Genomic DNA, 14,696 nt, shown 5'->3' with positions numbered 1-14,696 from the left:
CATATTAGCTATAGGAGAACACAAAACAATGTACTTTGACACAACAAATGAACTGCACTAAATGGAATGTGTTATAACCCAGGCTTGGGTTGACAACATAAAAACCTCTTGATGAAACTATCCCCAAGTAAACCTTTGTAGCCCATCTATTATTTTGATGTTGTATTTTCACTAAACTGATAATATGTCCAGTCTTCACGAGGAATCACCCAAGGTCATGTTGACATAAACAACATATCTTTAAACACAGTCCTTGAAACTCCAGTAAGCATCATGCTCTTTCACGGACTTAAAATAGTCACAGCACAAACCCCAAGACAAGGGGGAAGTAACTTCTAGTAAACCGAGGAAACAGCCTCACTAGAGAGCAGAAGAATTAAAAGTAGGTTTTTGATGGCGACATGAAAAGAAATACAGATTTTCTTTCTTGCCTTGATTCATTCAATTTAGAGGGGCAGAACAGAGTTCACCTTCCACTGTCTTAGATATTTGGTCTTGCTCTTCTCAAAGATCTTCAAGTGCAAATTGAAATACAATGATCCTATTTACTCAGCCATTTCACCCTTTTATCTATTTGCTTCCAGTGTATTTTGAGAAAATGAACAGTATGTTTCCCATTTTGCCCTCTTAGGCCTCATTTTTGCTCTTAAAAAGTATTTTGCTCTTAAAAAGTTTCCTAGCCAGATGTGGCATGTCTGTGATTCCAGCTACTCGGGAGGCTAAGGTGAGAGGATCACCTAAGCCCAGGAGTTTGAGGCTCCAGAGAGCCATGATCATGCCACTGTACTCCAGCCTGGGTGACAGTGAGACCCTGTCTCAAAAAAAAAAAAAAGTTTCCATAATTAAAAGAAAAATTTCTATATGCAGAATGTGATTGCCATCAGAGCAAAACTAATATTTAAAGAGAAGCAAATGACTGTACCACTGCACTCCAGCCTGGGTGATAGAGCGAGAGCCTGTCTCTAAAAAGAAAGCAATGAAGTAAAAAATAAAGTGAACTAAGATACGTGAAATCATCTAGGATGGATGAAAAGAAGAAATCGTTCAACACTCCTCTACCTCCATTAACTCAGTGCTTTCTCTCCCCTTCTGCCTTAACCCTGCCCCTAGGAGATGCTACCTGAACCTGTGGTGACAGAGGAACGGGACAGGTTCTGCCTGTGAGAGATCCCAGAGATGGGGTAGGACGGCTGGTTATCCCAGCTTCATTGCCTAAAACCTATGTGTGACACTGAAAGAAAAATGATAAATATAAATGTAGTTATTTAATTATTGCTCTCATAGAAATAAAGCAGTCTTTCTACTAAGGCATCAGGAAATCCTAGAATAACAGAAAAGACTGAAAGTGGGAGGGCTAGAGGTGGTTGTGTGAGGATACACGAGAATGTTTTAACAACTAAAAAGAATAAACACAAGTTCCTTGACCAGAAAGTTCCATTCTCGAGCTAGGAGGTGACTCTGAGAGGTCATACAGGACTCTGAGAGTCGTGGTCGTTAACAACCTAGAATTAAGGATTCAGTGCGTGGCAAAAACAAAACAAAAAATTCCGACCAAAATAACTAATGCAGACGCTAAAGATAATATTGAATAACCTTCAACACAAAGACCGAAACGTCACCATAGAATTTATTTTTGCTTTATTAACAATGTGGCTTACAATTATTTTTCAAGTAAAAAGGGTTTTTTTTTCATTTAGAATAAAAATTAAAATATAACTCTGATATAGATTTTCATTTATTTACATGAAAACATATATACAGAATACAATCTTACAGCAAACCAAAAGCATGCCCTTCGTCCTGCAAATTTCAAAAGTAACGACACCAATTTTTCCCTTTTATGCACCAGAAACATACACAAGATAGGAATCCAATTTCAATACAAACTATTCAAACTAGAATGCAAAACAGTGAAAGGGCTTTCAACATTCACCACGAGGGATAGTTGATGTTTCCAGAGATCATGCTGGCTCCTGTTTCGAGCAAGTGAGATGATTATTTTTTCTGTCATTTAAAAAAATTTGCCTCAAATTTTTCATCCTAAGGTGATTTTTAGCCAACGATTGTCCTAGAAGTTTCCTTTTTTCGTCAGCACATCTCTTCAGCCACACAAAAAGCACTGCTCTGCCTTGGTTAGGCAGCATGACCTTCATACTCACCGGGCCAAATTCCCATTACTTGGTACCAACCATACAGAAGAATTACAGCCCCTTCCTCAAACAATATGGAATTGTTTGAGTTGTTATTTATCATTGAAATTAGAGAGGTTTTCAACTAAAATTCAAGGCAGTACTCTATGTCAGCAATTACAACTTTCAGGTAAATTACATGGGTCAAAAGTAGCACAATTTGATTTTATCATAGTATGTTTGGGGTATCTGCAAACCATTCTAGTGATAAGAGCTATAAGAACTGGTCAACTTAAGAATTCAACCACGTGAAAGGGACTAATCTCCAAAAGACTCTTAAACAGAAAAGGGCAATAAACAAAAGAATTACTGAATTATAATAGTTGCCCATACAGATTTCCTTTGCTATTTAATTATTGCACCAATGAGATATGGGCAGTATGGATATCTCGCTAACAATTTCTTCCTTAAAACTACAGGTTTCTTAATTGACTATGTTTCCTTTCAAATAATTGCACATGTGATCACAGCTTTCTAAAGACAGAAGACAGAGGAAGTGGAGCCTTGATTCGCCATCTTAATCCAAAAGCAGCAAAGATGCTCAAACCACAACAAAGATTTTTAACACTACTGCTTTTTTTTTAGTTCTATATACAGAAATAAATATAAATGGGTGTTCTATAACATAAGTATGAAAACCCCTAGTGCTTCTAAAACTAAGCAGGGACAGCTCTTAGAAAGGGGTGTTTGGCATAAGATAGAGGGCAAATCTCAGAACTTACCGAATACAACACTCAATATTCTGTGACATAAATCCGACACCCATCTTCAAAGGGCTGATCAAAATCAACCTCCTAGAGGGGGCAGTAAAGGTCACAGGGGCAGTGTTCAAGGCGTGGATCATTTTAACGTACTGAGGAACAAATCAAAACAAACACAGGAAATAATCTTTTGAATCTGATCAAATAAGGTAGGAGAACCCAGAAGCCGTGCAGCTCAAATACTGTGTCTGACCCAAACTTGGATCAAATGACTCTAATTTTGAAAGTGATGGATGAGTCCCCCACACTATGAAGCTCTGTGGTGAAGTTCACGGTGTTTTGCTTTTGTTTTGAAAGGCAAAGAAGTTCTGTAATGCCAGTAGTACCCTGTTCTTTTTCTAGGTTGTTAGGTTGGTGTTATTGTGGACAGGATATTTTTTCAACATAATACAAATGCAGTCAAGCGAGGAGCTGAAACAAGCTCCGTGAGTTTAGGGTGAGACTGAGCAATGGGCTGTCGTGATTCAAGTTGAGGTGACGTCTCTTTCTCAGGGTTTTCAAACGGCGCAGACTGCAGAGTCCGCCGGGCCAGTTCCAGGAAGTTCCAAGTGGCGTGATGCCCACAGGATACGGGCGCACTAAGGAGAGGACTTTGGTCCCAAAGGATCATGAGAGAGAGAGATGGAGAAGAAACGGTACCATCAAGGGAAGGAATGCAGGGCATCACTTCTTGGTGTTTAGACCATGACACTGTTGGCCTAGGGGCTATGGTGGCATCGGGTCACACATGTCAAATCCACTTTTTCTGCCAAAAGCAAAAGGACACACACAGAAAACTGCTCCATGAAATTGGCCCTATCTTTAAGACAGACGCTGGTGAGAGGTGAATCCTACAGAGAAATGAAAACACATTACAATTCTGTACCAGAATTGCTGCTGATGTGACGTCCACCCGCCACGATGGAAACCCCTGGAGAATCCAAGCTCAGAAGGACACTGGCAACAGCTGGAGGAAAAGCACCTCCTTGGTCCTAAAATCTTTCTGGGCTCTCCTCAAGGACCGGAGAGATGGCATAGAGACAACTTTCATGGTGATGCCAGGCCGTGCCCTCTTGTGCAGTGGTCACAGTCGTCTCCTCCCTGGCACATGCACACAGAGTGCTCACCCATGGTGACCGCAACTGCACAGAGAAACACCGAAGTTAAACTGTCAGGGTGAAGGATACGGAGGGTCCTGGGCACTTGGCTTCATGGGAAGCAAACACTTTCCCCTGCGACAGTGGCCGTATCCTTCCTGGGCTCCTGGCGGGCCACAAACTCCAGCTCCCTGGATGGGCTCCAGAGAGCTCCTGGAGGATCTCCTCCCTCCAACGCAGCACCTCCTCCTCCATGCCACCACTGAAAAGGGAGACAGAAGTGACATTCGTGCTGCAAGTCCTTGTTCTGTTGCGGCCGCCACATTCCCTCATCCTCGTCTCAAATACAACAGAAACAGCTCAGCTTGTAAAGGCCACAGTGAAGGATCATCAAGGAGTCAGCACGGGGAAAATGCCAAAGATCTGGAAATGGATGATGCCCTTTCCAATCATTTGACAGAGTTTAACTCCACGAGACTGAGCGTTTAAGGCCAAAAGCATGTGGCTGAGAAGGCAGGGGTGGAAAACCGCGGAAAGGTCAAAACTTGAGCTTAAAGGAGAGATGCCCAGGGCAAGCCAGCCACAGATCCCAGAGACATTTCTGTCGGGGCACAAATGACACAATCCTTCCATCTGAGGTCCCCAGGCAGATGCATCAGCCAAACTCTAAAACTTGATTCTAGAAAGCGACTGCAGGGGAGAACAAAACGCCTCATCCATAAAATATGTGTTTTCCCTTCTCCTCTGTAACCATTACAGAGTGCTAAGAAGGGTGAGCTTGAGCAATCAGTTTCCAAAATCCCACCGAGAATCATATCTGGAAATGTCACAGAAACGCAAGCAGCTCATCAGCCCACCGCAGAATTTTACTGGAACTGTGGAGACTCTAGTCCAAGGGACAAGCTCAAGGTAATTATGGTGAAAAAGCAGGAAGGGTGTGAAGCCTCTGCTTCCAGTGTCTGCTCAAGAACTGTGGGAGGGTGTGGTTTCCTTGCATAAGTTTAAAAAGGCATCTTGGCAGCCACCACAGAGGAACACTGTAGTCCACTGGGTCTGAGTGGAGATACGGAGTCGCTCATGAGGATACGGAGATGGCTTCTGGTCCAAGAGGCCAGCCAACTCTTGTAGCCACAGCTTTGTCTGTACGTGACCTGGCGGATTTAACACAACTGCCCAAGAAATTCCACAAGCAAACTCAAAGCCAGAAAGAGCTGCAGGAATGGCAGGGTCAGAACTGGGACCAGACCCTTCTTTTTCTTTCTTTTTCTCATTTTTGGCCGCTCTGGATCTTTCTTTCCAGCATGAGCGGGATGAACGCCAGCGGGAGACAGCGTGCCCACCACCGCACCCTCAGTGCCCACACCTGTCGCTTCACAGGAACCGAGGTCCAGAGTGATGAGAAGTCACCCAAGATCTCAGAGTTAGTTCTCAGCAAAACCAGGGTGCCAAGTGGCTGCCTCCAGATTCAGGGCTCATGCTGCACTGTCCCTGGGGCATATGCAGCCAGCTGGGACAGAACGAGACAGAAGGGACGCTCAGAGGGACGCCTGCTCAGTGACCTGCCACAGTGATCCTTCTAAGCAGATGTAGCTGGTTCATGAAATGCTTCCCCCACATCTCTGTCCCTTCCTGCTCTCTGAAACTAAACTTTTCCTTCGATATAGAATCCAACATTTGCCTAAAAGACTCACTGCCTGATCCAGCTACAATTAAACTACAACACTGGAGATAGTTGAGGTCTAGAAAAGACTGGGTAGAGTGTCTCCACAGATGTTCTAAGCTTCAATCAAAAACCATCCAGTTGGGCTGGGGCGTGGTGGCTCACACCTGTAATCCCAGCATGTTGGGAGGCCGAGGCGGGCAGATCACTTGAGGTTGGGAGTTCAAGACCAGCCTGACCAACATGGTGAAACCCCATCTCTACAAAAAATTAGCTGGGCATAGTGGCACGCACCTGTAATCCCAGCTACTTGGGAGGCTGAGGCAGGAGACTCACTTGAACCCGGGAGACAGAGGTTGCAGTGAGCTGAAATCGCGCCACTGCATTCCAGCCTGGGTGACAGAGCGAGATTCTCTCTCAAAAAACACAACAAAACCAACCAACCAACCATCCAGTTGCACGGAGATGCCTGCCGGCCTTCCTTCACTCCCCGTATTCCTAAAAGGCACCTCGAACGGAGGACAGGGCTTTAGCATATCTTTTTATAAGGATGTCGCTGCCAGCTGCATTGCAGAAAGGAGTTGCCACCGAGGTGAAACTGCAGGTGCCATTCAACGAGGGTCACACGCCTACCCACAGGAAACTGCGTGTATAAATGTGCCCGTGTGATTACAGGAAACACGACGGCACGGGGTGAGGTTTCTTCCTTGGCGACATTCCTCTTTTACAAAGAATGCAGGCCTCACTTTAGGAAACCCTGCTCCAAGGGAGCTGCCTGGTTTGGGGCGGGAGAAAGGCAAAATGTGGGTGAACCAAGAAGTTGGCCCACGTCCGGCAGGGTCTGACGCGTGACTTTAACTGGCACTCCCCAGAAGCGACTGCTGCTGTGCTTCACTGTGCTTTGCAAACACGGAAACAGCTCACACGCCAGCAGAGGCAGGAGATCCTGGGCTTCTGGTTTTCTGGTGATACTTAGTGTCTGTACCATTTAACATATCCCGGAAAATCAAAGTTTCAGTCCTGGAAACCTTTACCAACACTGCATCCTACATCACGGGCCACCTCCCTTGGGGAGAGTCAGTTGGCGTACTGGGCGTAGAAAGCCACTTTGACTCTCTCGATCTGGTGGCATAACTTGATGGCGGGCCCCAGCTTCAGCTCCATGCACTCCTGCACCGTCGGAAGGGTCAGAAGCAGGAGTGCCTGGCCGTCAATGTCCTGCAGAAAAAGAAAGGCAGGTTAGAGGCTGGGCGGTGTGCACCTGGCTACGCAGATGCATCACAGCAGGCTCCATCCCGGGGCCAAACCTGGCAAGAGGATGCTCTTGTTTCATTCAATTCAGGGGATTGTTGGTAGAGATACCAACCCGGCTGGATGCCTGTCTAATCTCTGTGTTACTAAAATCTTTGTGCAGCTAGGCACAGTGGCTCACACCTATAATTCCAGCACTTTGGGAGGCTGAGGCTGGAGGATCGCTTGAAACCAGGAGTTTGAGACAAGCCTGGGTAATCCAGTGAGATATGGTCTCTACAAAAAATTTAAAAATTAGCTGGGCAGGGTGGTGCAAACCTGTGATGCCAACTACTCAGAGGCTGAGGGGGGAGGATCACCTGAGCCCAGGAGTTTGAGGTTGCAGTGAGCTGTGATCACACCACTGCCCCCCAGCCTGGGCAAGACAGCAGGAGCCTCTCTAAACAACAACAACAACACAAAACCAACAATACAAATACAAGAGCTTTTGGCTAAGGGCATTCTGGCTACTCTGAAATTCACATACCTACGCTGTTGGGTAGAAAGAGCTGGAACAGGAGGGTTGCTGCAGGAATTGCTTCCCAAGCTTATTGTCCCTTGTTAGGAGGGCAACTCACCCTCCACCCCAGGCAAGGCCAGGTCCTCCCTGAGCTATGCTGAGACTTCATCTGAGTACTACGCAAAGGAATCTCTACTAAAAGACAAGGCTCCCTCACCTCCCTGCCAAGGTCTGGCATTTCACCATCAGGATGGGTGAGAAGATGCTCAAGACAGATATGCCAATGACAGCACAGTTTTCCATAAAGGAAAACACACACACACACACACACACACACTGCCCAGAGCAAGGTGTTGCTTGTACACAGATCTGTTGCCCCACTGTGCCCTGCTCAGCCTTTCTCTACCTACACACAGGGCATGAAGACATTCATTCAATGAATGTTCAGTTGAATTTGCTACAGGAGGAAGCATCCAGAGACCCACTCCAAAGCTCTAAGACCCTTCCACTGGACATCTCTGTCTCTTCAGCAGCTTGCTTCATATAGTAATCTGGTTCATTCACAGAGATGTCATTTGACTGGACTTCTGCGTTTAACTGCAATCCTCCTTCCTGTTTACCAAGACGATCTCGATAGTCCAGAGGGAGTCACTGAGGCTCTAAGAGATTGCAGGCCCCGGGCAATGATGAAGATCAGTGGTACCACGAGAGCATTAAGTGAGCTAAACATACTGGAATTTCTGCCACTTGCAGAAGAATTACACCCAGGGCTGCCATAAGCCACAAGGACATTAATAGCCAAGCAAAAGCGTAAGATCATACGTCTCCAACAACACCTGTCGGCGACTTTGCACAGGCAGCTTATTTTCTTAAACTAATGGTTTATTTAGCTGTCTTGAAAATATCTAAAGCAAAAAGTCAAAGTGTGTATAAATGGTAGCCTTGAGCAGACTAATCTTCTAAGCAAGCATAATTCATCATCTGATCAGATTCAAAAGACTAATGTTAAGAGCAGGAATAATTTATCTTCTGATCAGATTCAAAAGCAACAGTATTCCCTAATAAGTACTGCAGCAATAACAATGAAACATTGACTTTGAAAGTATCAATGTGAGTGTCATTCTTTATTTTTAAATTACAGATGAGCGCTAGCGACGATGTAAGCAACGTGAAGCCACGCTCAACCAAGACTCAGGGGTGACTTTATCAAACCACGAAGTAAACAGATCTGTCTTGTATACATACTGAAAGCAGGAGATAAACTATAGAAAACTGTCAGTATATTTTCATGCTATGTTTACATCACTTTTCCCTTTCTCTATAGCGCTCATACATGTCATTTTACTTTCTTTTCAGATGCTACAGAAAAGGCTGATTGCAGATGGATTTGGGAGTACTGTGAAATAGGTCGCGAAGAAACCAAGGGGACCTCTGGCCTGGGGCCTGCAGGCCAATCCCACTTTCAGAGCCAAATCCACATATAGTACATCCAAACAGACCAGGAGGGCATAGGCGGAGGGACTCCAAGTCTTCGAGGTACCATGGGCCTCATAAAAACACATTTTAAGTAGGCAGAGGGCTGATGTTCTATTCTGTGGATGCCATTAAACCGTGGACAGGTGGCTCAACCGTTATGTTCAATGACATCCACAGAACAGGACAGAATAGAAATAGAAGTTTACTTTCCTGGTGAAAATTAATGCCCAGAAAAGCTAGCCAATCTAACTGTGATCACACAGCAAGTTAGAGACAGTGTTGGAATGAGAACTGTAGTTTTCAGACATTAAACTTCGAAGGGAAAACTGTAGCTCAGTCTTTAACATCTGTACTTGGGCATGATGGTGATTCAATCACCACTGAATATCAGCACTAAAATATTCATGTAACTCTCTACAGAACATTTCAGCGAAGGTGGCCTATGCATGTCTCACCTTTAAGTGCAGCTGCGCACACTCATTGATTTCCTTGCCAATATTTATTGAGCATCTACTAAGTGGCAGGCACGTGGCTGGTCTCTGGGGAATGTCACAGTGAACAAAGGAAAGGTTCCCTCTCTAGGCACCCCATGAATCTGAAGGATGACAGACCAGTCAACAGACTATTAGGATACAGGGATATTAACATATGGATGCAGAGCTAAGGGCTCAAACAGGACAGGCAACCAAGCCAGTCTTACAGGGGTGTTGAAAGGGCTTCGAACTGAGACTTCAGGGACCAATAAGAATTATTAAGGCCAAGAGGGACTGAAAGAATGAACACAGCTAGTTCCCTGGAACGTAGAATTCCAGGAAATTGGGGAGACACCAAAGGTGAAATCGTGATGGAGCCCAGAAAGCCACTTTATCTGGAAGACTATTTTTTCTTTCAAGGATTATTTAGATAACAGCATACTTCCCAGGTGGTTTAATTTTTATAAACATATAGCTCTCCTATATAACTGAGAGCTGCTGGCAGATCACTTTTAATGTTAAACAAAGAATTCTCATAAATGCACTAATTGTAAAGAAATGAAATATGAGATATAGGACATGCTTAGCACACGGCAAATTAAATCAATTTTGATAGAGCATTCAGGTGAGGATTTGGTAGTTCTTAATGGAGGTATTCAGGTCTAGAGAAGTAGAGAAAGGACAGCTTAATCTGGACTAAGCCTATAAACTACCCGGAAATTTCTTCATTAATGTCAATTGATCACTTGAGCCGTCTGCTTATTGCACTGTCTGACTGATGGAAGCTGAATGAATACGTAAAATTCAAAATGAATTGGCAGAGTTTTGTGTGTTCTTTAGTTATAGATGAGTGGATTTTTACTGTGTAATGTACAGGTTTACAGCGTTAAATTATGGAGTACAGATTTTTAAGCAGTTGCCATACATTTCAGAAATAAAAGGCACAGATGCTGGTAATGGGGAGTTTATAATTTTTGCAAATGCTCCTGGTGATTATAATAATCTCTGCATTTACAACGTTCAGAGCATGTGTACACATAGCAATGACCATGCTGTGCACAGGGATCTCATTCACATGCCAGTGAATAAAGTCTCTGGGTTCCTTCTAGCTCATTTAAAATCTCAGACAATGCCTGCAGTGACCTACTGGAGGCCTCCTCAAATCACAGCTGGAGTAACTGGGCTAAATGACGATGAACAAATTAGTAAAAATTAGTAATTAAAGGTCAGATGGGACAGAAAGAGACTCAAGTGCCCATGTACTTCAGACAGCCCACAGGGCAATGACGTTTTATTCCAACAGGTGAACCTGCCTAATGTGAAATGTGAAATTACACAGGAATGAGATGACCATCAATGAAAGTCTATTTTTCTCTCTCGTAAGACAAACAAGTAGGGATGAAGGGCAAGGCTTTTACTGATATTAGAAGAGCAACAGGACAAAACTCTGTCTCTACTAAAAATACAAAAATTAGCCAGGCGTGGTGGCGGGTGCCTGTAATTCCAGCTATTCAGGAGGTTGAGGCAGGAAAATCGCTTGAACCCGGGAGGCGGAGGTTGCAGTGAGCTGAGATCGTGCCATTGCACTCCAGCCTGGGCGACAAGAGTAAAACTCCATCTCAAAAAAAAAAAAAAAAAAAAAAGCCACTTGGAGAACAACTTGATTCTACAAGGGAGACAGTGTTGGCCAGTGTCCCACTTCCTAGAAGGGTTAGCTTAGGGAAGGCAGGAAACTTTTCTCTGGTGTTCTCAACTGGGCTTAGGAATACAAGAAAGGAAGACTCAACACTTTAGGCTTTTCCCCAAACCAGCTCTGTTTCACTTTCTTATTACTGAGAACTTGTACACAGTGTAGACAGACACAGGAGCTACTGACGTTTCAAGGTATAAGCCCTCATTCCTAACCTGGAATCTAGAAATGAGAAATCTGCTCTTCATTCAGGCCTAACTAAACTTTTTTTTTATTGTGAAAACTAAGCATTTGAGCCTAAAAATAAAACCATAACGTTAGAGTAATACAGAATGCCACACCTCGCTATCAGAAGGTGCCTCGCAGGGACTGAATCGGTGTATGCTGAATGCACACGGGGACCGACAGATACGCATCAGCGCAACCAAACCTGAGGGATCAGCGCTTGTCATGGATTTGAATACAAGGCTTTTCTCGCTGCAGCACCACTGTCAATAAATACCAGACAGGCAAAGTGCGGCACTGGGCAACACTTTACACAGGATTTCAATCTATTGCTTTCTTTTTTGTTTTTGAGAAGGAGATAAGGCTTATCAATAAGCCCCCGATCACCTAAGCCCTTGCATTTCTTACAACTGTCTTTCTTTCCTGTTTGTGTGTTATTTGAAGGGACAAGCTCATCACCCAGGTTCTATTAGGTCTAAGGAGGCCTCTCCCTGGTTGCTTTTCAGAGTTGTCCAGACAGGAAGGGTGGCCAATGTCAGAAGGTCAGGAGGCAACTCCTTCTGCCTTCAATCATTCGTCTTTTTTTGCTTGCTTTTGAGATGGAGTCACTCTGTCACCCAGGCTGGAGTGCAGTGACACGATCTCGGCTCACTGCAACCTCTGCCTCCCAGGTTCAAGCAATTCTGCTGCCTCAGTCTCCCAAGTAGCTGGGATTACAGGCGCCCAACACCACGCCCAGCTAATTTTTGTATTTTTTTTAAGTAGAGACAGGGTTTCACCACATTGGCCAGGCTGGTCTCGAACTCCTGACCTCAAGTGATCCGTCTGTCTTGGCCTCCCAAAGTGTTGGGATTACAGGCGTGAGCCACCATGCCCAGTCTAATCATTCTTTCAGCATGATCTTAGCGGATGTCTGCAGAAGGTTCTGGTGGTCGTCAATAGGATGAACTAATTCATCTCTTGGACTTCTTGGGACACAGGGGGAAGAACTGTGAATGACAATAACTACTCTCTTTGGGTGGCACTGGAGACCATTGTAATTTGCTTTTTTCGGTTCATTGCTACATGAACTTGGGAGAAAAGCTGGGAAATTTCCTGGGTGCACAGGAAGTCACAGACCTTTTATGTTTTCAGATTTAATGTTTGAAATATCCTCTTTCTAGAGTGCTGGCTTGTGTGATCTAAAAAGTGACTGAATAAACCTATCTTTAACTTATTATATGAAAAACAGTACTTTCTTTTTTAACGTGAGGTCTTTGAACACAGATATTTATACCAGGACAACGCAAGAAACTTTAACAAAGTAAGCACAGAGCAGAGCAAGAGCCTGGAATTTTCTGCAAGGCCAGTGAGGCAAGATGCAAGGTGGTGTGTGTGCATCCTGTTTCCGTGGCAACTTGTTTCCGTATTAATTTAAGGGACAATGTAAATAAAAACCGTCTCTTCTTCCTTAGGACACAGCATCACATATCTTATGTTTTAGTTAACTATACTCATTTCATCTGGGCTACAGACTCCTTTAAAATAGAAATTCTATCGACCGTTATTGCGTTTGTCCATCACCATACCATCATCTTAAAAACATTTTATGTAGAAAGAAGTGAGGGAAGTAAGAAAACAATGACGAAAGCAGGATAAACAATGACGAAAGCAGCACTCAGTACGACACACTGGCCAGCGGGCTTCCACTTTGGGCAGGCCAGGTGGATACACTGTTCCCTTCTTCTCCCACTAGGCCTAAGTAAGATCCACTGGCATTATATAGAAATCCACAAACAGAAGACTCTGGAAGTGGAGAGAGGAGGGCAGACCGGCTGGGGGCCTGGGCCCCCAGCTCACAGCATGGTGCTGAGCTCTCTGCTTGTTTTGGTTGCTGTTTGTGTGTGAGCTTCATGCACCTGAGACTTGGAGCTGAAGAAACTGCAACCCAGATTTGCCAAAAGGCACTGACAGGAGGCTCAGCCAAAGTTGGCTGTCTCCAGACAAAGGCCTGGCCAAGGGGTGGCCCAGCAAGACAAAAAACTGAGACAGCAACACCTCTCTGACAGCTAAACCTCACAGAGAGGGCTGGCCAGGCCCCACCGACAGCAGCCAAGGCGGAGTGAGCCGCCCTGACTTTCAGCCTGGCCAGGTGGCAACTGAGCACCTCATCCTACCACCGAGGTGGCATCTGAAAGGGCCAGGCAGGGAACTGGGACTCTTACCCTGGCCTGGTGGTAAAGAGCCCCCACTGCAGGGTCGGTGGAGATGACAGGGGGAGCGTGGACTCACACCCCTCACCTGGCAGCAACAGGCACCTCCCGCCCCTGCTGGGTGGTGTCACTAGAGCCGGGAGAGTCACCCCTCCACCCCCACCGTGGCACTAGTGGGGCCAGGGAGGAGCAGGAATGAGGCTCGCTCTCTCTTTTCCCTGCCAGGCAGCTCTCAGCAGGGGCCTTGGAGGGAGCTGGGTCTCGCGCATCTGCTGAGCAGTGCTGAGGAACCCCACGCAGGTGTCATGAGGAAGCCCGCTAGGACAGGAGGTTCATTTCAGATCCAGAGTCTCAGCACATCAAACAATCGACATGCGGCAAGCCACCGTACCTGCTCCTGAAATATCTTGGCCAAGGGGGCACAGTCTGTCAGCTTAATGAACCTCACCACGTCGGTGACCGTCCACTCCAACGGGTTGCTCTCCAGAACCAGCCTCTCCTCCTCCTCTTGTTTCGTGTCCTGCAGAGAAAGGGTAGGAGGAGCTCAGCTGTGGCACAGTCAGCCGGCTGGGTCCTCTCCAGCAGTCTCCAGGCTTCAGCCGTTCCTGGCCGGAAGCCACTGCCTCCCTTTGCTCCCTCACTGGGCACCTGAAAAAGCTGCACATCCTCTCAGTCCCTGGGAAAGTTCTTAGCTCAGTGATGATGCCCCCTGCAATGACTCATGTGCCTTCAGAGGGAAGAAGCCAGGCACAGACAGTCGCTCTTACATCCCTAGTTCAGGAAACCTTGGGGCTGCTTAGGAACGAAGCATCTCTGATTAGAGAAAAGAGGAGATACAAGGGGCACGTCCCAGCAGACACGAGAGTGTCCCCCAATGTTTCCATAATGATGGTGCCAGTGGCCCTTTCTGCTGATCTCACACCACCCATGGGGCTAGGGGAGACCTGAAACACGGATTAAATATTGTACAACATCACAGAGGTGTCCTGTGACACAGGGCAGTCAGAGGAGCTGCGGGGAAGGAATTTCTGGAAACCCAGAGTTCAAAGGAACCCAAGGACTGTGCCCACCTCCTGACAAGCACCCAGGTGGCACTAAAGCCATCCAGGAAAGAGGCACTGTCTCCACCCTGGGCACTCCATTCCAATGGTGAAGGTCCCTCCGCCCAGAGGTGAAGTGCCAGCCTTTGCTCCCGACTTGGGAA

The 14,696-nt window shown here is 45.8% G+C and overlaps 1 protein-coding gene across 1 annotated transcript in view; it reads right to left on the bottom strand.

The window, feature by feature from the left end:
- Nucleotides 1-1,621: 1,621 nt before the first annotated feature.
- Nucleotides 1,622-14,696, bottom strand: part of SFMBT2 (Scm like with four mbt domains 2) — a 258,911-nt gene continuing 245,836 nt past the window's right edge. The window contains exons 20-21 of the mRNA XM_023230544.2: nucleotides 13,884-14,012; nucleotides 1,622-6,904 (exon numbers count right to left, since the gene is read on the bottom strand). Coding sequence (XP_023086312.1) covers nucleotides 6,764-6,904; nucleotides 13,884-14,012 — 270 coding nt within the window. The 3' untranslated portion in view covers nucleotides 1,622-6,763. The remainder of the gene's footprint in view (nucleotides 6,905-13,883; nucleotides 14,013-14,696) is intronic.

This window comes from Piliocolobus tephrosceles, chromosome 9 (assembly GCF_002776525.5).
Source record: "Piliocolobus tephrosceles isolate RC106 chromosome 9, ASM277652v3, whole genome shotgun sequence".
Taxonomy (NCBI): Eukaryota; Metazoa; Chordata; class Mammalia; order Primates; family Cercopithecidae; genus Piliocolobus; species Piliocolobus tephrosceles.
The sequence above is the reverse complement of the archived record's forward strand: the minus strand, read 5'-3'. Positions and strand labels throughout refer to the sequence as shown.